General features: G+C 39.7%; 1 protein-coding gene across 3 annotated transcripts in view; it reads left to right on the plus strand.

Moving 5' to 3' along the window:
- The window catches only part of IPO13 (importin 13), a 49,740-nt gene that overhangs the window by 10,975 nt on the left and 14,001 nt on the right, over positions 1-24,764 (plus strand). For all 3 annotated transcript variants that reach the window (XM_063297792.1, XM_063297790.1, XM_063297791.1), the window contains exons 2-12: positions 3,990-4,726; positions 10,999-11,139; positions 11,557-11,698; positions 13,558-13,724; positions 13,863-13,983; positions 15,540-15,687; positions 15,952-16,133; positions 19,389-19,415; positions 19,758-19,892; positions 22,137-22,280; positions 22,813-22,893. In XM_063297792.1, coding sequence (XP_063153862.1) covers positions 3,990-4,726; positions 10,999-11,139; positions 11,557-11,698; positions 13,558-13,724; positions 13,863-13,983; positions 15,540-15,687; positions 15,952-16,133; positions 19,389-19,415; positions 19,758-19,892; positions 22,137-22,280; positions 22,813-22,893 — 2,025 coding nt within the window. The remainder of the gene's footprint in view (positions 1-3,989; positions 4,727-10,998; positions 11,140-11,556; positions 11,699-13,557; positions 13,725-13,862; positions 13,984-15,539; positions 15,688-15,951; positions 16,134-19,388; positions 19,416-19,757; positions 19,893-22,136; positions 22,281-22,812; positions 22,894-24,764) is intronic.

A 24,764-nucleotide genomic window follows, 5' to 3' on the forward strand; every position in this document is an offset into this window, starting at 1 on the left:
CCATATAAGTTCATTTTTTTTTCTGTTTCATGCAAAAAAATCTGTAAGGGGTTTCCAGTCAGCAATAAGCTTAGATAATGTCTTTTCTCTGATCAAAGCTGTCAATTTATCCTCTCAGCAAGTTCCCTCATTTTCACCATCCATTCCTCCGCTGTAGGTACAGTAATGTTGAATCTTTCCACCTCTGTGCATATAATAATCTTGCTGCAGTTACCATGTATAAAAGCAAAGTTCCATGACTTTTTTCCAGCTGTTTATCAATCAGTCATCCCATGCCTTTTTCCTTACAAAATGCACTGAAACATCACTTGGGACATTCTTTGTTCTCGCAAATCTTGAATTTATTCTATAAACTATCTCTGCCTTTGTGTCCTCCTCTTCTCAATACAAAAAAATTGTCAAAGCATGTATAATTTTTTCTCTCATATTTTCATCAGAATTCTCTGGAATAGCTCTAAATCTCAGACAAAATTCTTTTTTCTCTCAGTTCCAGTAGAGCCAAATTATCCAGTTTTCTCTCCAACTATGTATAACTTGTCTTACTCTCCAAAATTTCCACTTTATCATTGACTTGTTTTAAATCTCCAGACATTTGTTTTACAGAGTTTTCCATCTTTTTAACTTTTTTATCTCCTTTTCCATCTTTACAAGTTTTTCATCTATTTTTTTTAAAAGCTATAAATTTAGTCTCAGTGACTCAGCCAATCTACCGCCAAGTTGGTCAAACATTTTCTGAAGTAAATTTAATGGAATTGCTTTCTCTGCAGGATGTTCTAATGATCCTCTCCTCCCCTCCATTTGCACCACTTTTCGAGTTGTCATTATGTTGCAATCCAAAAGTGGAAGTATCTCAAACAAGGGAAAAGAAAAAGGCAAACTCTGCCCCCTTTTCCTCTGTTATTTTCCTGTGCCTTTAATACAATCTGCTTGATTTTTGAGAAAAGAAATCTATCCTGTTTTTGAACTCTGAGTAAGGCTCCAGGTAACAAGAACATTAACTAACAGCTGAAGTATTAGTCTACCATGTGTTTAGTGCTCATAAGGTTAATGCTCTCCCAGTGGTATTGGTGTGCAGAGGAAACCTCACCCTGTTGCTTAGAGAATCTGCCCTGTATGCTGGTTGCTACAAGATATAATGTTACATGCTTACGCTCTCTGCCCTTGACCCAAGAATAGCACAACATTCCAGGCCTCCTTACAACTCCCCATTCTGTATCCATCTCCTCAAAGACTGAACATAAGGAATGTCATCTCCTTGTCAAGCTGAATCCATAAAGCTGATATGATAATTGTATAGCATTTACTGTCATTGTTAAAATACTTGTTTGCAAGTTCTATGGTGGCCTTGCTTCCCCTGCTTAGATGTTAAGGAACATGCTGGCTATCAGCTTAGAGACATACAGATTTGAGCATTGCAGCATGCAGTCTCTACATACATTTAAAATCTCAGTTGAATAAGTCACCAGATACATATATGTTGAAGTTTTAAAGGACTTGGGATATGAACTTTAAAGTATTACTGTTGTTGCCTGCTTTGTTTATATGATGAGGAAGCATGGGAGAAATGCAGTCTTTGTTTGATCATCAGCACATATATGGTTAGGATACTCATTTTGTTTTCCAACAGTTTGCCCATTTTAATGTTGAATTTCATTTACCTTTACAGTGGTTCAAAATAATTCTGCAAGGTTCCAGAATGGTAACTTCAACCTTGCAGAATTATTTTGAATCACTGTAAATAGTTCGTTGTTCATTCAATTTATATGGCCGCCCATCTTGCACAAATTACTCTTGGTGACAAACAGAGATAAAAAAACATAAATCTAATCATAAATAACAATAGACAGCAAAAATAAAAATAAATAAAAATGGTGGTCAAGACCATCAACAGTAATAACAAAAACTCACAGGTTCACTAAACTCCTGACCCACATGCCTGGAAGGACAGCCAGGTCTTAAGGGCCTTCTGAAAGATCAGCAGTGTCGGGACTAACCTAATCTCGAGAAATGTTGTTCCAAAGGGTAGGCACAGCAACAGAAAAGGCATGCTTTCTGGGTCCCACTAGATGGCACTGCTTAATAAATGGAACCTGGAGCATGCCCCTCCTGCTAGACCTGATGGGATGGGTAACTCTGTATTCTCTCTGTTTACCTATATGTATACATTAAATGCTACTTACTCAGTTTTGCTTTCTGTTTCTGGTTTTATTCTTAGGAGACTTTGGTCATCTAAGATATTAAATCTTGACTGAGCAGTTAAAACCTGTATCTGATTACTAGTTCTTTATGCATAGGGGCTTGCTATGAAAATAAATAGTATGTACTGTATATAGGTAAACAGCATGTGTGGTATCCACTTTTATGGTTCTCTTTAAGGTAACCAGTTTCCAAAGATGGAAGGGAACAAAGAAGTTTTCCCCTTTCTCATTGCTGTGCCACAGATTCTCAAAATCCACCCTAAGGGTCTCACAACTTTTCAGAGCATACATTGAGTCTAGGCAGGGAACTTCAGGCAGGGGGGTAAGAGGAGGAAAGTACCATGGTGTTCACACAATATGAGTGCAATATTGGAATCCACCACATTGTATACATAGTCTACTATATTCATTCTAGGAGGGAGAGGTACTACATGCTGCAACCTGGAATACATCACTGCTCTTCAGTTTATGAGGAACCAGTTGGTGAAAGCACCACTATGCAATGCATTTTCTGGGCAGGAGCACTGTGCATCCTTTTCCAATCAGTTTTTAAAACCAACATTTGCAATTGCCTGAATTCATAGTATAGATTTTCCTTTGTCAGATCCACCCATTTAAAAATACGTGCTTTTATATTTGTAGTCTTTCTGCTTGGTGTTTGCTAAGCTGATCTCTTCCTAGTCTTTGCTTTAAAACATTTTACGCTGACTAAAGAGCTCTACTATACAGACTTTAGCATCAGTGATATTGATCCCCTGGATAAGAAATTTAAAAAATTATTAGTTACATAAAGAGAATGACAGAACCTTAACCAGGCTTAACTGAGCAGTGTTTTTTAAAATTTAATTTTAAATTATAATAAAATTGAAATATATATAGGAAGGAGCCAGAATCAAGGATGCTAGACTGCTGTTCTTTCATGTGGAACAGAGAGACAAAAGAATATTTTATGTAGTTGAATGAGAATATTGCATTTAGCTGAAAAAGCTAAATTTTCAGATTTTTCATAGTGATGGTAACATGTCTACTGCACTATAGTTTGTGCTTTACCTTTTATTGTAAACCGCCCAGAGTCCCCTGTTGGGGGGAGATGGGTGGTGATATAAATTTAAATAGAGAAAGAAAGAAATTATAAAACAAGGTGATTTTAAAATTGAGTGGATAGGAAGAAGATCGAAAGATTTAAACCTTATAATTCACTTTGGAGAAGAAAGAATTAAGGCAAGGGAGGTATTCAGCATCTTTTCCCACTTGTTTTTTTCCTCTCTTGGCCACCTGCCTCCTTTCTTTTGCCCACCCCCCACCCCCCACCCCCTCACCCCTGTTTGGTACTGAATCTCCTTTATTTGATTCAATACCAAACAACTTCTTTTTCTTCAATATGTATCAAATTTTAGCAAATCTTTTCCACTCCAGATTGTGGTTTTCAACAGTAAGTAATCTCAAGTATTCCAAGTGTCTTCTGAGAAATTGAGATTTTTGAGTTGTCCTTGCTTATATAAATGATCAGTGTTTGTGTTATTTTCTCATTACAACAATATTTTCCCTTTTCTGATGCACAGAGGAAAGAACAAAGATGATATCTGTGTTGTAAAACTGAACTTTTATCCAAATATGTATCTGTAGCCAGATCAACATAAACAAGTCCTCTATCATATGGAGTTGAGCCCTCTATCATATAGAGAAATTTTATGTTTTGGGTCACACTAGAGCTGGGTTTGACTCATTACCATCTTGGGCTTTTTGAGAATGTAGAAAATGCTGAATAATTTATTGTCTCCTGCTTTTTAGGCACTCCACCAGCTGTATTATGACCCCAACATTGAAAACAAGAACCTGGCTCAGAAATGGCTGATGCAAGCTCAGGTATCACCACAAGCTTGGCACTTCAGTTGGCTGCTTCTTGATATGGACAAGGTGCCTGAGATCCAATACTTTGGGGCCAGTGCCCTCCACATTAAGATTTCACGCTACTGGAATGACATCCCTGCTGACCAGTATGAGAGCCTTAAATCACAGCTATTCAGTCACATAACTCATTTTGCTAGTGGTTCCAAAATTGTGCTGACACGCCTTTGTGTGGCATTGGCTTCATTAGCACTGAACATGATGCCAGAGGCCTGGCCATGTGCTGTTGCTGACATGGTACGCATGTTTCAGGCAGAGGACTCTAATGTAGATGGGCGAGCACGCTGTCTTGCACTACTGGAGCTACTGACTGTCCTGCCTGAGGAATTCCAAACCAGTCGTCTGCCTCAGTACCGTAAGGGGCAGGTACGTAGTGTCTTGGCACAGGAGTGCACATCTGTGTTCCCTCTTCTAGAGCAGTTGTTGCAACAGCAAGACTCTCCTAGTTTCATTAAGCAGAAGGTGCTGAAGTGTTTCTCCAGCTGGGTGCAACTAGAGATTCCTCTGATGGAATGTGAAAACTTGATCCAGGCATCCTTCACCTCTCTGCATGATCCAGAACTTTTTGACATTGCTGTGGAGGCTATTGTCAATGCCATTTCCCAGCCTGATGCTCAGAGGTAAGTATAGTTTCACATTTGGAATCAGTTATGGTTATAAAAGTTTACAACCTTAGATATAAACTACTTATTTCCATATGCAGTGATCCAGTCTGATATTTTATTAATAGAACTTTCTTCAGCCATCCTGATTCCATTGCAAAAGTGTGTGTACATCCTCATATTTTTGCTTGATCAAAGAATGCAAGCAAGTGAATCCAATACATCAAGTTTTCTTTTCAAATGTTCTTGAAAGTGAAAGAGCTTGGTGAGAATAAATAATTTTATTTCAACCACCCTTTGAAAGCAAGTGTTAACCTTTCTGTCACCTTTCTCTTCATTAAACAATATTTTACAAAAAGAAAATTACCTAGCACTTACATTAGCTGAGAAATATCAGTAATTAATTAGATTCCTCTGAAACAGACTTGAACTACTAAGCATCTAAAGCCAACCACAGCTATAGTTAATCTATAAGATTAACTGTTGCTTGTTTTTTGATAGGAGAACTATCCTCATATAAGCTCCAGCAAGATTTACTGCTGGTTTGGTCTCTGCCCTCTTAGAATTTTGCTTTCTGCTTTCAGAAGGGTTTTTAACTTATATCTGTAGTATCTTATTTGCAAGTATTACTACTTGCAGTTCCTTACTTTGTACAATGTGCGAGAAAGTTAGATACCAATGGAGGAACTAAGAGATCATTGGAGAAAAAGAATGATTCAGTCTTTTCTTCACTGAGGTTTACTATTGTCCATAAATTTAGTAGTCCATTTAGGAAGGTGTATGAATTGTATTAATTGAGGAGTTATCGAGAATTATGTCTGTTTCAAAATATGGACATGGTTAATGGAGAGATTTCATCTGTTGTGATTATGCTGATGTGGTTTTATGAGAAAACACAATATGCAAGTTAGGAAGGTTGGAAGATTCAATTAGCAGATGAGAGTTTGTGATACAATTTTCTCCCTGTCTTTTCACTTTTCCCCCCTTCCCATGTCCATATTTCTTCACAATAGAGATAAGGTATTTGAGTTCTAGGAGTAGAAACCTTGATCAAAATATGTTCTTGAAGACACTGGTACTGTGGTTCCTCAGCAGATTTAACTATTATTGATAACATATATTTTATGTTTGGATACATATAGTATATGCAACCTAGAGAGGAAAATTATAGGGAACATAATATCAGCGTTCAAGTATCTAAAAAGGTGTCAGAGTAAGTCACTATTTACCATGTAAAAGAAATGTTGGACTTCAGTTGCAAGAAATATTGGACTTCCGTTACAAGACTTAGTTGGATTTGAAGACATATCATATCTCAAAAGGGAAGCACTGCAAAACTACAGGAGCCAATCTGACACAGTTGTTAGCATGTTGGCTAGGATAGGAGAGTCAGGGTTCAAATCACCATATACTTAGACTCTACCTATCAGAGTAATTATGAATATAACATGGAGGGGGGGGCATCATGTATGTCACCCTGAGCTTGCTAGACAAAAGTGGGCTATAACATAAATTACTAAAAAGATAGGATACACCCTGCGTAAAAGTAGAAAATACCCTCCCTCTCCAAGAGGGGGTGGTGCAGGAAGTCATGTAAAACCTCATACATGGGGGCGTGAAGTAATGAAACATAAGCCCCTCTCTCTCTCTCTCTCTCTCTCTCTCTCTGAAAGCTAAAGGGAAGGTGAACTGTATATTCTGTTCTGATAGGTTAATTAAATTAATAAAGATGTATGGAAGAAACGATCCAGGATTGCTTAGCGCTTTATTCTCTGGATGATTTCTGGGAGATTGGATTACCACTGGTTGGGAAATGTTTTAATTCAGTTATCTTGTCTGTGCATTGGTTGGCCTTTTCCAGTATTTTTCAAGAGTACTTCCCAGCTACATTTCCATTCTTGCATATAGTAGTTCAGAACTGGGTTCATTTGAGTTGCTCTGTAGCCTTAGTCCTGTTCCTTTCTAACCCTCTGTAACCCATATTTACAGCCTTTTCATCCTCCCAAACTTCCATGTTATTTCTAGCTTGTAAATTCCAATTACCTGATTTTTTTTATGCCTGTGGGCTTCTTTCACACGAAAACATGGTATTCTGCTAAATGATCAAAGTAAACCAATATGGAGGTGGGCTCCCATTCTTGAAAGCTTTTAAAACAAATTAGTGGAGAAATTTGGTTTATTCTTCCAGTGCAGAGTCCAGCATTATAGATAATAAGAGGGAACAGAAAGCTTTTAAACTGTTCAGTACTATAAACATTGCATGGGTATGATCTTCCACCTGTAACTGTGGACTTCATATAAGGTAGAGTTAGGTGGGTGGGCAGGTTCAGAATAGCTGCATTTCTTCATAGTCTGCCTCAGTAGCCAGGAAACTGACAACTGGCTGATTAGCCACCAGCATAGCCTCTCCTTTGAGGCCATCCCTTGCTCTTCCTCTCCATTTCCTCTGTGCTTGTTGTCATGGTTACAGTCACTTATTGGCAGCAACAGGAAGATTGACAGGCATGAAACTGTTTGTATGGTTCTGGAATGCTGCAGTGCACAGTGAAATACTAGCTAACTGGAAGCCTCATAAAGTATTGTGTGAACATTGTACTTTTGATTTGAGGAAATGAATATTCAAAGATTGTGACTCTTTCAAACTCCCCTCCCATCAACAGATTCTTCTGCTTAAACAGTGAATGGCATACATCTTCAAATATTTATTCCATATCAGAACATTTTCCACCCATAACAGATTAAAATGTTGGCTCTAAAATGTTAAGAATAGCAGAATTGTACCAAAGGAGCAAGCTTTCTTCTGAAGCTTGACTAAACTTATTCTTTCCTGCATGCCAGTCCTATTTTAAAATAAAATCAGAGCTTTTCTAAGGTCTGATGCATGCAGTAATTGAATTTTAATATTATATGAATAAAGCTGGCAAATTCCAGGAAAGTATAGTCACATTTAAGCTGTTGCAGTGAAACCAAAAGTATTATAAATTACTGTGTCAAATGAAGTTTGTTCCAGTTTATGCATCTCAGGCCTTAGATATACTGTTAGTTTTTAAAGGTGTCATAAAATTTCTTGATCATGGCTGCTGCTATGAGTGTGATATCTGGCAGCCCAAATCTAGTGATACCATGTGATTTTGGAAATGGTAGATTCCATATTGTCCTTGGAGGTGATGTTAAGTAGACTAAAAGCTTGATTGAAAGAAAGCTCTTGTGGTGAAGTGGTTAAGATGTTGGAGTAGCACCAGGAAGTCCCAGGCTCAAATCCAGGGAAGCATTATTGGATGATTGGGCCATCTACTCATTCTCAGCCCAACTTATCACAGAATTGTTGTGGGGAAAAATGGGAGCATTCTGTACACTTCCTTGAGTTTCTGAACAAAAGGCAGGATGTAAACCTAACCAATAAATAATAAATATTGACATTTTGGGAGAACAGCGATCTTGGAAAAAGAAATACTAATTTAACAATCTGGTTCCTTGGTCAGTGTCTTTGAGGACAGGTCAGGTGTCTACACAAGTCAGAGATCACATTCCTGGGTGAGAAGTGGGCAGGTAGGTATGCTTTCTTATCTTCATGTATTACTTTATATGTTACCCTTTTGTTCTTTATTATTGCTTGCATAAGGAAAGGCTCAGTCATGAAAGCATTTCTTGCTCTGGGGGATAGAAAGAAAAGAAGTTGTACAATATGGGTCTGTGCCTTTGTATCTCCACGCAGTAAGTTATGATGAGAATGATGGAGGGAGAGTGTATACCTGTAGACTATTATGGGAGCAGTATAGTTTGTTCCAGGTACAAACTATATTTGTATAGTTTGTATGTCATTTGAACCAGTATGGAAACCATTTCTAAGCTGCTTTTAGGGAAAACTCATAATGTGGATTCTGTAATTCATTTAAAATAGTCAGCAATTAAAAACACTGATCCTGAATCTATATACTGGGAAAAATCACATAAAATATAAATTGAGGCTAAAATATGCTATAAAACCTGCATTAATGGAAATGTAGCATTGAAAGAACACATCATGTTACTTGCTGGGCTTGAGGAATCCAAGGCTGGAGTTAAAATCACTGGAAGAAACATTAACAATCTCAGATATGCAGATGATACCACTTTGATGGCTGAAAGCAAAGAGGAACTGAGGAGCCTTATGATGAAGGTGAAAGAAGAAAGTGCAAAAGCTGGCTTGCAGCTAAACCTCAAAAAAACCAAGATTATGGCAACCATCTTGATCGATAACTGGCAAATAGAGGGAGAAAACGTAGAGGCAGTGAAAGACTTTGTATTTCTAGGTGCGAAGATTACTGCAGATGCTAACTGCAGTCAGGAACTCAGAAGACGCTTAATCCTTGGAAGAAGAGCAATGACAAATCTCGATAAAATAGTTAAGAGCAGAGACATCACACTGACAACAAAGGTCCGCATAGTTAAAGCAATGGTGTTCCCCGTAGTAACATATGGCTGCGAGAGCTGGACCATAAGGAAGGCCGAGAGAAGGAAGATCGATGCTTTTGAACTGTGGTGTTGGAGGAAAATTCTGAGAGTGCCTTGGACTGCAAGAAGATCAAACCAGTCCATACTCCAGGAAATAAAGTCAGACTGCACATTTGAGGAAATGATATTAAAGGCCAAACTGAAATACTTTGGCCACATAATGAGAAGACAGGACACCCTGGAGAAGATGCTGATGCTACGGAAAGTGGAAGGCAAAAGGAAGAGGGGCCAACCAAGGGCAGGATGGATAGATGATATTCTAGAGGTGACAGACTCATCCTTGGTGGAGCTGGGGGTGGTGACAACTGACAGGAAGCTCTGGCGTGGGCTGATCCATGAAGTCATGAAGAGTCGGAAGCGACTAAACGAATAAACAACAAAAAAGCATTGAATAGAAAGCAGAGTCAGCACAAGGCAAGTCTTCTTTGCTTAGTGGGTCCAGGTGTGGCTCAATTCTGGATCAGTGTCCCACTTTATGTCAAATGATAGTGATGAGGACCTAGCAAAAAACCACTGAAGTTCACAGTGTCTTGGTTGGTTCACTTGCAAAGAGATGGTCGTTAAGCCATTTTCATCCAGAGCTAGTTTCCCATGTTGTTTTTAATCCCTGTTATACAATACTTTTTCCCCATAGTGTATACAAACTTGTTATATCCTTGTACAGGATGAAAACAGCCTCTTTGGTAAACTCAAGATTCTGGTCTTGCTACAGTATTTATATATCTGAAGGAAGGGCAACCATGATATTTCAGGGGTTGTACATCATTCCCCAAATGAAAGGCCAGTTGCTTTGAGCTTGCATGATCAAACTTCGTAAAATTATAATTAGGTAGATGAAGTGACTTAAATATTTTTTTTCCTTTCACACTATTGATTTTTCTGACTTGAAATAGGAAATTTCATCATGCGTTGCAGAACCAGCTTAACGCACAGCTATCTGATTTAGGTGGCATAAAGGTGTGTTGTATAACTTGAGCCCTTAAGATGCTATAAAAGCTTAGATGTAGTCTTCAGTGATTTCCCAAACATTGCTACTGAGCACTAAATTACGTTTAATGTGCTTGAAAGGGAAAATATAGAAAATGTGGAAAGTAATCATATTAACTGCATTTAATTTATTAAATAGAATTTTTACTCATCATAAAGAAAAACTAATTTGTTTCTGCAGTATAACCCCTGGCAAGTTACTGCAAGGCCTTGTTCCAAAAAATTGCACACACTTGATTTAAATAAATAACATAAATTAATGTTCAAAAGTCTCAGCAGCTAGCAATACCTGGCTGTCTGTGTCTGGAAGCTAAATGGCATCAGTCTTGGCTAGTATTTGGATGGGAGACTTCCAGGGAATGCCAGGGCTACAGGCTAGACTGCAAAGTTAGAAAAATATATCAGAATAAGACAATGGCAAACTGTTTCTGTACTGCTGCCAGGAAAACATGGACATGCCTTGGAAGTCATCAGGAGTCAAGCATGACTGGAAGGAGACTTCATTTTAATGCCGGAAAGGTCTATTAGCTGCTATTAGCAATGATAGATAGGTAGCTTCAAGTTCAAGGCAGTATACCTCTGATTACCAGTTATAGGAGAGCTGGTTTCCAGGGAGGGCTGCAGTTGCATTTATCCTCTGCTGGTAAAGTTTCTGAAGAATCCAGCTGAATCCAAAGGGAAAAGAGCATTAGGGTGGTGGAACTAAATACATGCATAATCTAGCAGGGACTGTAATACATTCCTAAAGAAGGGAGAATTTGGTGGGGGATCTAAAGTTCCCAATTTCCATCTTCTCTCTTTCTTAACAGGTATGTGAATACTCTTCTGAAGCTTATTCCACCTGTACTGGGACTCCAGGAACAGCTACGTCAAGCAGTTCAGAACAGGGATATGGAAACATCTCATGGGATTTGCCGTATTGCTGTAGCCCTGGGGGAGAATCATTCCCGGTGAGAAGCATTAAGCCTTGTGTTGGTATTTAGTACTAGTGATTGCTAGAGTGTGGATATAGCCATTTAGGTTTCTCTGTTGCTCACAAAGAGAGAAATTAGAAGAGTTTCCTCTGCTTTTCTTATAGCAAAATAGCCTGTAATCTCCCAAATACCATTTAGAGATCCAGAAGATGATTTAGGTGCTAATTTACAATCTTGTGTTCATGGAGAACTCTTCAGGATCTTACATCTGTTATTTGGGTGGAAGCTATTCAAGTTTTAAAACAGTTCTGGCTGATGAGCTTCTGTGGGCATTTGCTTCATGAATTGCTGAATCCTTTTCCATATGTATTACCTCAAGTTGTATATGTTATTCTTATGGGTCTGCCATGGCACAGCAGATTCCTGATTCTGCATTCTTACTACCTCCCACAGAGCACTTCTGGACCAGGTAGATCATTGGCAGAGTTTTCTGGCACTGGTCAACATGATAATGTTCTGCACCGGGATCCCAGGACACTATCCTGTCAATGAGACCACAAGCTCACTTACACTCACTTTCTGGTATACACTGCAGGTAAGAGCTCACTTCCTGAAGCAGATTCCTTCAGTGTTATTTTCCTAGCTTGATATGGTTTATCCACTGGCCTAGTGGTTTATGTATGCTTTTTCCAGTTGTTTTGTACTTAGAAGCACACATTATATAGTTGATATTGATATCAACTCTGGACTGAGTATAATGTAGCATATAAATCAACAGAAGGTCAGACTTTGGTTAGCCAAAAGTCATTCTTTGTGGTTAACGCTTTGCTTATTAAAGTGGAGATTCTTGTTTTCCTCCATGCAATGAAGGTTTTACAGGGTAGCAGTATCATTATCTTGCTGTATCTTGGGATCTCTGTCCATGTTTCATTGCATGTCATGGTATTGGATCTGTTTGAGTAGGATGCCTTCTGGCAGTGCAGAAGTGGGCAGGTATACTGTCTGTCCTTAAATGTACAGTGCGTATTTGCAACTGAAATGGTAGCTTCTCAGAGAAGAGTGAAATATATTTCATCACATAATGAAAAAGATCACCTTGCATACTCTGAAAGAGAATTGCCTTCTTCCCACAGAGAATAGCCTTTTTCTTCTTGCTAGAAAACATCTAGCATCTGTTTGGATGGAAACAAAGCTCCTTCCAATTTCCTGAGCAGATGGTAGGGCATTCTTTTCCTTCACAGTGGCTATGAAAGTTAATAGAGTACCCATTTTTCTATCCAAAATAGTCTTAAAGATAACAGGTCAGCTTGGTAAGAAGAGCAAAGTTTTCTCTGCCTGACAAGCAGAACTATTGTTCCTTTCTGTTCCAAGTACAATTAGTTCAGAGATTATTTGGATGTATCTGTGGTGGGTATATTTACTGCTATTTGACACTGAGTCAGAGAAACAACACAGCATGATCTGACCTGCCACCCACCTCCTCCCCAGCACTCTTCATTGAGCCCAGAAGCCTCATTAGCATGGCAGATTAGCCTGACACTCCTGCACTACCCAAGAACAAGGCTAGTTGTTGAACTGCTGTGTCTCTGAGTGCTAGCTTGAAATAGGATGAGGTCATACGTTGCTTCAGTATGTGACTGGTGCAGTACTTCAGTCCACAGATGCATAATTATTAATGAAGGGAGCTGAACTGGAGCAGCATCTTTTATAGGCTACTGGAGAAGAGAGAATTTTTTTCTGCTATGTCAACTTCATAGCAATACACTCACTCTTAGTTCTCACTGTAACTTTGATTTTCCATTGGCTACTTTGTGCTAGGCAACATTACTTTATTGTGAGAACTTTATTCCTTACTTAGACAAAAATGCGAACAACAGGTAAGAACAAGGTGATGGTAATTGAAAATGTAAGCTGGCATACCTGTTCAGTTAATCTGCTGGTCTGTGATAGCTTCTATTCTTGCCTAAAGGCTGATGGAAGATTAGGAGGAGTACTGCTTACTTGGTGGATTGACAAAGTACAATTTAAAGCTACTCCTCTGCTTTATGTTCTGATTTAAAAGCAAAGAGAACTCTCAGTCCATTCTGAAGAACCCAGATAAATTCAGTTGCAAGCATACATCTAAAAGACATCTGTAGCCCTAAAACTGTTTTTTTTCCCCATTAAAACAACTACAGCCTCTTGTCATTGCCTTGCAACTAGAACCTAGAAAAAGTGTTAAATACTAGGAAAGGAATCTGCGGTGTCCCAGTGCTATGAACAAGTTAAGATGGTGTTGGGCAGAGCAGCTGAAAGATTTGAGGAAAGTGGTATTATACTGAAATGTGGTTTCTGGCTATCCCATCAGAAAATAATAGCAGCAGTAATTTCTTTTGACCTCAATACTCAAGTGTTGGGGCAGTTTGTATCACGTGGCTTTTCCCAGTAATTGAGCAATTATCTTTTTGTTTGCAGGATGACATTCTCTCTTTTGATCCAGAAAAACAGGCCATGTATCAGCAAGTGTATCGACCTGTCTATTTTCAGTTAGTGGATGTACTCCTACATAAAGCTCAGTTTCCCTCTGATGAAGAATACAGTTGCTGGTCCTCTGATGAAAAGGAGCAATTTCGTATATACCGGTATGGCCTTTTGCTTAACATCTTACAGTATTGGTTGTAATAAAGGCTGAATGCTGGATTGTTACGGTCTATTTCAGCCATTTCTATCTAGTCTTTGTCCTGTAAGCAGACATTTTCTGTGATTCTTTTGTCTTTCAGAGTGGACATTTCAGATACTTTGATGTATGTATATGAGATGTTGGGAGCGGAACTGCTGAGTAGCTTATATGACAAACTGGGTCGCCTTCTGACGAATTCAGATCAGCCATCCTCATGGCAGGTGAGGGTAGAGTTCTGCTGCCAGGTGAAAACAGTAACAGGTGAACCATTGGCCAGGATTGGGGAGGAAACAGTGAAGAAGAAATAATGGAGTAAATGGTTAACATGAAAGTTTTTGCCATTTTTCCAGCTTTGAGATGTATACAGCCACTCTTTGTTTAGCAACTACCTTGGTTAGTGACCATTCACAAATACAACAGTGATAAAAAATTCATTTTCTGACCAATGGACACATTTACGACCAAATTTTGTGTGCCTGACAACAAAAGCCATCAGTGTGAAACTGATTAAGATCTGGCTTAAGGCTTCTAATCAACTAATTAAGGTCACAGCTGAGCTTGTTAACTTGTGGTTAGCACCTTTTAGGGAAGTGCTGTACTGCAGAGAAAAGCAGCTCAAGAAAAGATGGCTTGTTTAAGCAATCTCTCCACCCTGCGAGGGGGGAAAAAAACAGGTGAGGCACAAGACACAGTACAAGAGAACTTTATCTGAATGAAAGGGCAGCAACCAGTGATCTTTGCAGTCTCATGTGTTCAGCTACCATTCTGCTTAACAACCAGGTTGTTGGAACAGAATGCCATTGCTAAATGAGGAGAGGGTGTAATATGGAAAATTAAACAACTAATTGTCAGGTGCTTCCAGCCGAATTTTAATGACATGATCTGGGTACTTTGGGACCACAAATTGAAGCTGGAGCTTCATGCAGTTGTGAGTTCTAGACTAATATAGGCATTCATATATTAAAGGTGCAGTCCCATTCCCTCTGGTGTTAGAAATACCTGTCCTTTCAATTTTGTGAAAGAATGTTTAGATATGTCTGCTACACAGAGACAGTTGTAATATTGGGTCATGTGTCTGTATATGGCAGCTGATCAGAATGCACCATTGACCTGTGTTGTTAGGATGCTACTGGTGTGGCAAACAGTGATGGGTGTCAACTACCAGTGACTGCAGGGGTTCCTTATTCATCACTATGACAGCAAACAAGAACTGAGCCCTGACCATGATTTACAAGCCAAGCATTTGGAAGTAGCAATCAAGGCAGTGCTCCAGGCATACTGAAGATGTTGTAAACTCAGTGGTCTGTATGTATAAAATGGTCCATTGAGAAAGGGAACATGAGTACAAGGATATTCTTCTTTCCCACCTTGTAAGTAGTGGAACTATGAGAGGCCAAACTACTTACAGTATCTTTCAGTCAACTGCTGCTCAGGCTATGCTGTGGATGCACAGGATAAGAATAATGAATGTAATTGGGAATGTCCATCCGAGATTCAGATGTAATAATCCTGAAAAATAATACTTGCTCTGGGGGGAAAAATTGTATCATAGAATTAACTGTAAGGAAATGTGAGTGAGTCGTATTTTTCTGTGAGAGCTAGTCTATACCTCTTTTGTCAGAATGGAAATTTGAGAGGGAGGTGTTCTGTGCTATATCACTTTTTATCATTACTCTGTCAAAATCTCAGCACAAGTGTTGGCTCTGCAGTACCCACAACAGTGTAGGGCATTTGAGGTGGACCATGGATTCAACACATCTCTTTTTGTCTCTGGCAGCACACAGAAGCTTTACTTTATGGGTTCCAGTCCATTGCAGAGACCATAGATGTAAACTATTCAGACGTGGTGCCTGGCCTTATCGGCCTCATCCCCCACATCAGCATCAGCAATGTACAACTTGCAGACACAGTTATGTTCACTATCGGTGAGGAAATTGGGCAAGTGGAGGGGAGATGCTGTTGAATGGGGAAGATCGCAGTTCTGAGTCTAAGGAGCTGTTGCAAAGGATAGCTTATCTATGTGAAGGGTTGCTGGGTGCTACTGCCCTGAGAATTTGAGTGAAAATATGTGTGGGGAGGAGGTTTTTAGCCAAGCAATGTTGTTTAGTAAGGAGAAGTTGCTGTGCTATTTACTGGATGTGCTTGTCAGATCAGCAGAGTAGTCTTGACTTGTTTTCTTTTGCTACTAGGGGCTCTCTCAGAGTGGCTGGCTGACCACCCTGTAATGATCAGCAATGTCCTGCCCCTGGTATTGCAGGCTCTGGGCAATCCTGAACTATCTATTTCTAGTGTCTCTACCCTTAAGAAGATATGCCGTGAGTGTAAATATGACTTGCCTCCATACGCTGCCAACATTGTTGCTGTCTCTCAGGTAACAGAAAACATGGTTTAATGCAATTAAAATCATATATGGATAATTAAAATAACAAGCTTTGCAATGGTACGTGTTTTGCCATCTTCTTAAATACTAGAAGCCTAACTTACTTCATCAGGGAGCATATTCCATAGCTTGGGAGTCATATAGGAAATGGCTGTTTCCTGTGTACCTGATACCTGAACTTCTGGTGGGGGGCACCTCCTGCTGATCCATGGTTCATACTGGAGAGGTGTTGCCTCAAATAATCAATCTCTAAGTTGTTTCTGATAACCAGCCCAGTAAATTGTATCTAGTATGCAATTGGTCATTGGTGCAGTTCTTTCAGTACAGGTATCAGATGATCCCTGGTCAGCAGTCTGACCACTGCATTTTAGATGGATTGCATTTCTGGACATTTTCAGGGGCATTCCCACATAAAGCACATTGCAGTAACATTGTAGCTAAGATGTGAATAACAGTCTCGAGATCTAACCAGCCCAGGAAGTGTTGCAGTTGGCATAGTGTTATTATTTGTTAGAGTACTGTCCCAGGAACTGAAGGTGACATAGTTAGAACCTTATGGGGTAGTTTGTTCTGAAAGAGAGTGACTGGTTTTAAATCACCCACAGAGCTTCCATGACTATGGGTTGAATCTGGATTTCCCTAGTTCTAACTGCATGCTTCATCTTGAATTCAAGTGGCCTCTGAAGGTAAAAGAACACATCCAAACTGTGAGCCTGTTCTTTCTGAGAGAGTGCAACCCCATCCAGAACAGGCTTCACCTCATTCCCTAAGTGCAGCTTTTTTATCCACAGTACCTCTGTTCTTGCCTAATTTCAGCTTATTTCTCCTCATCCAGCCCATGATTGAGACTCAAGATGTTAAAAGATACTGATTGCTTTCTTGAAATTAAAAGACCCGGAACAATAGAGCTTGGTATCATTAACATACTGATGCCACTCTAAAGCTCTGAATAACCTCTCTAAGTGATTTCATGCAGATGTTGAACAGCTAGGAAACAAGGTGAATAATAATCTAGATGTCAAATACTAGTCCCCTAGCACCACCACCACCTCCTTGGGCATGTCCCAATAGGAAGAACTGGAACCAATGCAAAACAGTGTCCTAAGGCACAACCCTGCCAAGTAGCTGAGAAGATATCAAAAGCCACCAATAGGTCCAGAAGAAGTAGCAAGGTTGAATTCTTTCTGTCTAGCTTCCAGCAGAGGTTAGCCACTAAGGCAACCAAGCAGTTTCAGTACCATATACGGAACAAAACCCCTATTGAAATAGGTCCAGAAGTTTCATCTATCACTTTCTCTGTCACCATAGCCAAGAATGGAATATTTGGAACTAGCTTACAATAGAGGTCATAAAACTGCCTCCTTTAAACAGGTAGGAACATGTTGTCTCAATAGTTGATGATCATCATCCTTAATCATGGCAACAGTAGCTGTCAGTCTAAGCAGCCAGGAAAGTCAGTGGTTGAGCAAACAAATGCTGGCCCTCATCTCTCCACACTCCCTGTCCACATCCTTGAGATTGACAAGTGGAAAAGAAACCATATGAAGTTGAAAATTGGTTGCAATCGTTATTTCCTTGTGACCTACCCCAACACTGGAATCCAAATCAAAGCAAACCATTTTGCAAAGAATGATGAAAATTGCTCACAGTGAGCCTCCCAGCTTCTTTCCCCAATATGTTGATGGAGGCAATGCCACATTAAAACAAACAAACAAAAAAAGGATGGGTCATGCAAGTATGTACAGATATGATATGCATTTATAGAGCTATGTGGAGGACATGGATGTGTATAGAATAATAGGGAAATAAAATGTAGGACAGTCCTTTTCATTGCCAGTATGCAGCCTCTAACTAGAATTTCCTTCCTGAGGGTACATGGTCCTTGAGGGTGGGTAGGAAGGATTCCCTACTCCTGGTATTCAAAGAGATGGTTGTGTGAAAATCTAAGGTTTTTAAGCAACATTTAGCATTGAGCTAGATATACAGGAGTAATCTTTTTAGAGCAATAAGAATAATAACATTCTAAATAGCATACTGGTAGTCCTGACTTAAGGGACGCGGTGGCGCTGTGGGTTAAACCGCTGAGCTGCTGAGCTTGCTGAAGGTCGGCGGTTCGAATCCGCATGACGGGGTGAGCTCCCGTTGCTAGTCCCAACTCCTGCCAACCTAGCAGTTCGAAAACATGCAAATGTGAGTAGATTAATAGGTACGGCTTCAGCAGGCAGGTAACGGCGTTCCATTTAGTCATGCCAGCCACATGACCACGGAAGTGTCTACGGACAAACGCTGGCTCTTCAGCTTTGAAACGGAGATGAGCACCGCCCCCTAGAGTTGGACACGACTGGACTTAATGTCAAGGGAAACCTTTACCTTTACTAGTCCTGACTTAATGACCATTCATTTAACAATGGTTCAAAGTTACAACAGCCTCAGAAAAAGTGCTTTACAACTTGTACTCACACTTATGACTGTCATAAAATGTCCCACCACCCCTGCAGTCATCTGATCACAATTCAGGTACTTGGCAGCTGGCTCACATTTATGACCAGTTGCAGCATCCTGCAGTCATGTGATTTCAATTTGCAACCTTTTTGGCCAGTCTCTGGCAAAATACGTCCATTGGGAAAGTTAGATTCGCTTAACGACCTGTGATTCATTTAGTGAATGTGGGGATTTGCTTAATGACCATCAAAAAATGGTTGTAAAATCAGGTCCAGTCATGTGGTGACTCGCTGAACAATCACACTGCTTAACAACCAGTTTTCCAGTCCCTTTTGTGGTCATTAAGTGAGGACTACCTGTATCTGACCTGTATTAGATGTGTGTTAATGGATGAATTCATTTGGGTTGATAATCTTTGTACCTTATTCAACCTGCAGATTTCTGGTGATATGATTGCATGAAAAGTAGAGATCTTCATCTATCCAGAAATCGAAATTTAGTCAGGATGTCTCTCAGGCTTCCACTGGCTTAAATGTTATCTATGTTGTATATAATCAATCAGCTCTGTTGGCTCAGTGGCACAGTAGAACCTCAGAGGAAAACTATTTACAATCAGTTGCCTAAAATGAAATCCTGATTGCTATTTTTCTTTTACTTGTCCATTTTTCCCTGAAGGCTCTGTTCCCCTAGAACCTGTATTTGCCTCACAGAGTTTTCAAGTCATGCTATGGTTAGGGCATTGTTGATGTAAGTAATCTCTGCTTTAGAGGCAGCATTCACTTTCTTGAATCTTTCCCTCTGTAGGAGGTGCTAATGAAGCAGATTCACAAGGTAAGATTCTTTTCCCCATTTGACAGGAGATCACAAAGTGTGCATAAGATATGATTCCCTATCAAGCTATTTTGGTAGAATTGAGCATTACAGCCAATGAGAGGCTTTATTAGTGAGACAAATGAGGTTTTCAGTTCCTAAATAGAGATTTAGCTATGTCTCCTAATAGCAGCAATGGCCATGCCTGTACCAAGGCATGGCATTTATAAACAAGTTTCTGGGATGAGTTCTCACAAGGCATTTTTAAGCTTGGAATTGACTAAGGATGGAGTGGGAGGATGAAGTGAAACTTTCTGAATTCAGTAAATAAAGTTGAAAATGCTGTCCTTTTTTTCCTTTTAGACAAGTCAGTGTATGTGGCTGATGCAGGCTCTGGGTTTCTTATTGTCTGCCCTCCAAGTGGAGGAGATCTTGAAGAATCTGCATTCACTTATAACTCCTTACATCCAGCAGTTAGAGAAGTTGGCTGATGAAACGGTGAGCTACATCAGATGCCTGGTAATGGTTTCTGCCATTTCTTAAGGAAGACTAGGCCTGCTGTGTATAAGAGGTTCCTCTTTTTTGTTACGGGTTACATTTAGTTTGTAGGTCCTCTTTTGCTTCCCTTCATTAGTGATATCTGCCATTGTTATACTCTTCTTCATTACGACCCCATTCTGCACTTGGGAATAGAGACATGGGACTCTTTTTCATGGCCATGTTAATGTCCTATCCTCCACCAGAAGGTATGCTAGTATAAGCTGTGCTGCTCCAATTGTCAAGCCATATTCTACCTCAGGAGTTTGGCTGGCGAGTGTTGCTGTCCTTATATTTTTGATAATGTACATGTTAAGGGAAACAATTGGTAGATTTCCCTGGCTTCAATTCCCCTTCCACCAAAATCATCTGCCAATAAGAAAAGTGACCACAGATTGCTCTTTAATATGGGGTGAGGTGGAGTTGGCTGGGTATAGATAGGTGCCCAGGATGGATGGTTTATCCACTTTTCATATTATCCAAGTGGAGAGAAATGCACAGTGATTCATGAGAGAGCTCCCTGATGCTCCTTGCAACTGTTGTTTCTTGCCTGAAACCTATCAGTTGGACTATCTTTGGGATTAAGAGTGCTATACTCATGTCCAAAAACAGTCTTACTGTCAGGTTACAAGTTCACAGGAAGAGTTGTAAAGAGCATTGAAGTGCAATCTCTCCTGCTTCACACTGCACTGTTCCTCTGTGACAGATGACAGGCAAAGAAGAAGGGTCTCATTCATCTTTCCCCCTACCCTCTTTGCACATTTGTTAATCCAGGGTGCTCATCCAAGAAAGCTCTTTCCTGCTTCACCCTGCTTCTGCTCCTGCAACCTGTCAGCTGGGCTGCTTTTGGACACAGGTTTAGGGCTGTTTCATAAAACAGCTGTGAAGGCTGCTGAGGAGGCTGTATGGCTTCACTATCCTACCCCCAGTGCCTGTCAGCTTTTGGGGGTGGGGGCTGGCTGACAGGTGCTAGCAGATCAAGCCTCTGCTTCATCTCTCAGCAGATCACAGGAGGGGGGAGGAATGGCCAGTGAAGCATGGGAACCTCTCCTGCCTTTTCAGGCTTCCTCTTCCATTGTCTTTTTCCGTTATGGGATGCATTTTTCAGAATAGAAGAAGCTGCTTAGTTTGTTTGCTGCCAGAATTATTGAGGCTGCGCTATAGTTTTGCAGGCCTAAAAGCTCCACTTAAAAGGTGAGGAGGAGCAATCAAGCATGGCCAGTACAGAAAGCCCCTGGGAACCATGCTGATGGTAAGATATTGTCACCCCAAAGTGATTAGATCCTGCCATTCTATTTTGATTTCTGTACTGTTTGCAGTTCCTTATGAGGGGAGGTATATATGTCGGGGAGGGGGAATAAGGAAGTGAGTTAAGCTTAGAAAAATGCATTTGTGGGATAGCCTATGAGATGGAAACAAAAGTTAAGTGTGCAAATTGTACATGCATATGCACATGCTTACACACAAACACATACATCCCTATTGCCTTAGCTGTCTTCTCTTAACATATCCTTAAGATTCAGGCTGGTGGCCCATCTATTCTAAGATAATAGAAGAAGCTCTGTGCTAGATCAGGCGAAATCTAGTCCAGCAGTTACTCAGTGGCCCCTTACTGTAGGCCTAATGTCTGATTTAAGGTTTAAGAGAGGGCTGCTCAGTAAAGCAGGACAGCTTCTCCTGCTTGAACAGCAGCCTCTACCACTTCATACTGAAAGAACTGTGAAATGTGAAAAAGCAGAATGGCTCTGAAAAGGGACTAGAGGGGAGGGGGCATGTCTACAGCAGTCCAAAGCAGCCAATAGGAGGTGGAAGATCCCAATCCTTGCCCTCAATGTCAAGTTCATAATCAGTGAAGGGTCCTGGATCATGTTCACAGCAAAATATGTAGTGGGAGAAGTTGAAAAACATGACTTTAAAACTGGAACAGCTGAATAGGACTTTAAATTGTCTCCATGGTAGGCTGGGGATGAAACTAAGGCAACATCATGGGATCATCTAATTTAAAAATGATTAATGCCACTTGTTCATGCCATAGTTAGAAGAATGTGAAGATGAGCCCAGAAGTCTGCTAAGAATGAAGCACCAGCTACCAGGCTGTGTTTCACAGTTCTGCTGTTACTTATTGATGACAGTGTAGAACACTTGATGATAGTGGCCTATATCCTGGGCCAAGTGTAATGACTGCAGTGATACTTTATGTTGCAGCCCAATCCATCCAATAAGCTAGCTATCATCCACATACTGGGTCTGCTCTCCAACCTCTTCACCACTTTAGACATCAGTCACCATGATGATGATCATGAGAACACGGAGGTTAAGAAACTGCCGGTGCCTCAGGGCCCCAATCCAGTGAGTATTGTCACATATCTGAATAACTTCTCTTTGTGCATTAATTCAAGTAATTCTTTAGTTAGTTAATAAATGCTTATTTTGTCTACTATGCAGTTATTATGAGCAGCTTGTAACTTTTCCTGTGGAAGGTAGCACTCAGTTCTATTAAAAAAAATTATGATAAAAATGAGACTTTTATCTTGTATACCTATATTCTAAGTGAGTCCCTTTAGTTGAGCTACCCAAGATCATGAGCAGTTTTATATGACTGTTTTAGTGATCAGAACTAAATTCAGAACATTCCTTTAAAAAAAGTTATAAGGTTCCTTTGCATTGTCCATTGAAAAGGAGAAGTACTTTTCCTTGCACTGTATATTGTTAGATATGCATTGCTATTATAGTTATGGGAGGTGCACAAAAGGTTTGCAGGACAAACTCTAACCCTCTTTCTTCCTGAAAATCTGAATGTCTATGAATGCTCTGCTAAAGTCAAAATAATGTGAGACAGAGCAGTTTCAGAATGATACTCTGTGCTCATTCTCATTTATAGGTAGTGGTGGTGTTACAGCAAGTTTTCCAGCTCATCCAGAAAGTGCTCAGCAAGTGGTTAAATGATGCCCAGGTTGTGGAGGTAATGTTTCTTCTAGGTTAAAAAAAAATCACACAAAGGGATCCAAGGCAGGCCATTCTCTCCAGGTAGTTATGGTGGCTGATCAGTTGGACTTACTGCTCTGATTTCTGGCCTCCAGGGATGTGCTAATAATAGGATATTCCTTTTAAAAACCCTGTCCTGAGAAAAGCTTTACCTTTCTGCTAGAAGGAGAAACCCAGGCTTATCCTCTGGTGCTGTTAAAACCTTTTGATCTGTGATAGGTATTTGACATACTGCTATAATATGCTCATCTGGATTATGTTTGTGTGTTTCTTAGCATTAGATCTGTTCTATTTCTTCTTAAATAGCTTGAAATTACCATGCTTATAGCACCATATCCCCTTTTTAAGGTAACATATGGGACTTGTGAACTGAATCAATCAAGACTTAAGAAGTATGCCTGTTTCATTCCATACCTCTGAGCTGTCATCATCTATGTAGCAGTAGTGCTGTTTGGATCATTAATTGTATTTTTATCATGCTGCAATCTTGCAATTATATATGTATATATGCAAGTGTGTGTAACATTTACTGAATGAATAACAACTTGGCATTCTTGCTTTATAATAAGCTGAAGTCTATTTAATTGCTATCTCTTAAAGAAATTTTACAAGTTTACTATAAAAGAAAGTATGCCAAAACTTTAAAATTATTTAGTGTTAATCTAATGCCAATCTGATTTGATTTTAGCAAAAATGGTAGCCACTTTTATTCTAAACCTACATTTTTTAATTGTTTAAATATTAAACTTAATTAAGCCGTCCATCTCACATTGTGTCCTCTGGATCAGAAACAAAAGTCCATGCTGGCTGGGGATTCTAGGACTTGCAGTCTCAAGTAATTGCCCTAACCTGGGAAGGGCTGATTTGGTCCAATTCAATTTTTCCTCTGATTAATTGGTAATACAGCTTTAAACATCTCCAAAATGTTTGTCAAAAAAAAAAAGGAGAGAGGCTGCTTGGGAGAAAACAGATATCCAGCTGTGCTCATGCATCTATACAAGAAAGGAACGGGAAGGTTGAAAGGCCTAGCTGTCCTGTGGCAATGTTTGCTGCAGCCTAAATGAGCCTTGCTATGCCATTCCTAGGTTCCCCCTCTCTAATGGGAAAGCAGCAGTCACCGTGATCTCTCTCAAAAAACTGCCATTATAATTTCTCCCTCACTCCTCATTTCTTCTTGATTCCTGTTACTTTCTCTTATGTAAGGTGTTGTTACATTATAAATAGATGCAATATTTTTTTAGGCAGCTCACTTAAAATCAGTGGATAAAAGTAGCCGATTGAAAGGGGATGCAACATTTGATCTATGTGTATTTCATGCAGAGAACTGAGGAGTATATCCAACCTTTGAAGAGTTAGGATTTTTTGTAGCATGTGCTATGAAGGAAAAGATTTAAAATTTGTAACTGCTATATTCTTATGCCTAGGGCTATTCCTTTAGTATTATTTAGCATGAGACAAGTGAGTGCTGGAAACCCTTTGAACTCATTTCTGTTTTTGTTTTGTTTCATTTTCTTGCTTTATCTCTTGTTTAGGATTACACACTTATTAAAAAGGAAGATAGGAATAATCTAGAAATTTAACAAATAAATTTTCACATGGCTAGAATTTCTGTTTGACATGTCTGCAGGAGAAATCAAAAGTTATTTACTTAAGGAGATAAGAACAATAAATATACAGGTAGTCCTTGCTTAACAACGCTAATTGGGACTGGAAACTTCATCATTAAGCACCACAGTTGTAAATAAAAAAACCACATGGGTTGTTAAGTGAGGACCTCGTGACCATGACTTACAACTTCCTGACACCTTCCCCATTGACTTTGCTTGTTGGAAGCTGGCAAGGAAGGTC

This window comes from Candoia aspera, chromosome 3, assembly GCF_035149785.1.
Source record: "Candoia aspera isolate rCanAsp1 chromosome 3, rCanAsp1.hap2, whole genome shotgun sequence".
Taxonomy (NCBI): Eukaryota; Metazoa; Chordata; class Lepidosauria; order Squamata; family Boidae; genus Candoia; species Candoia aspera.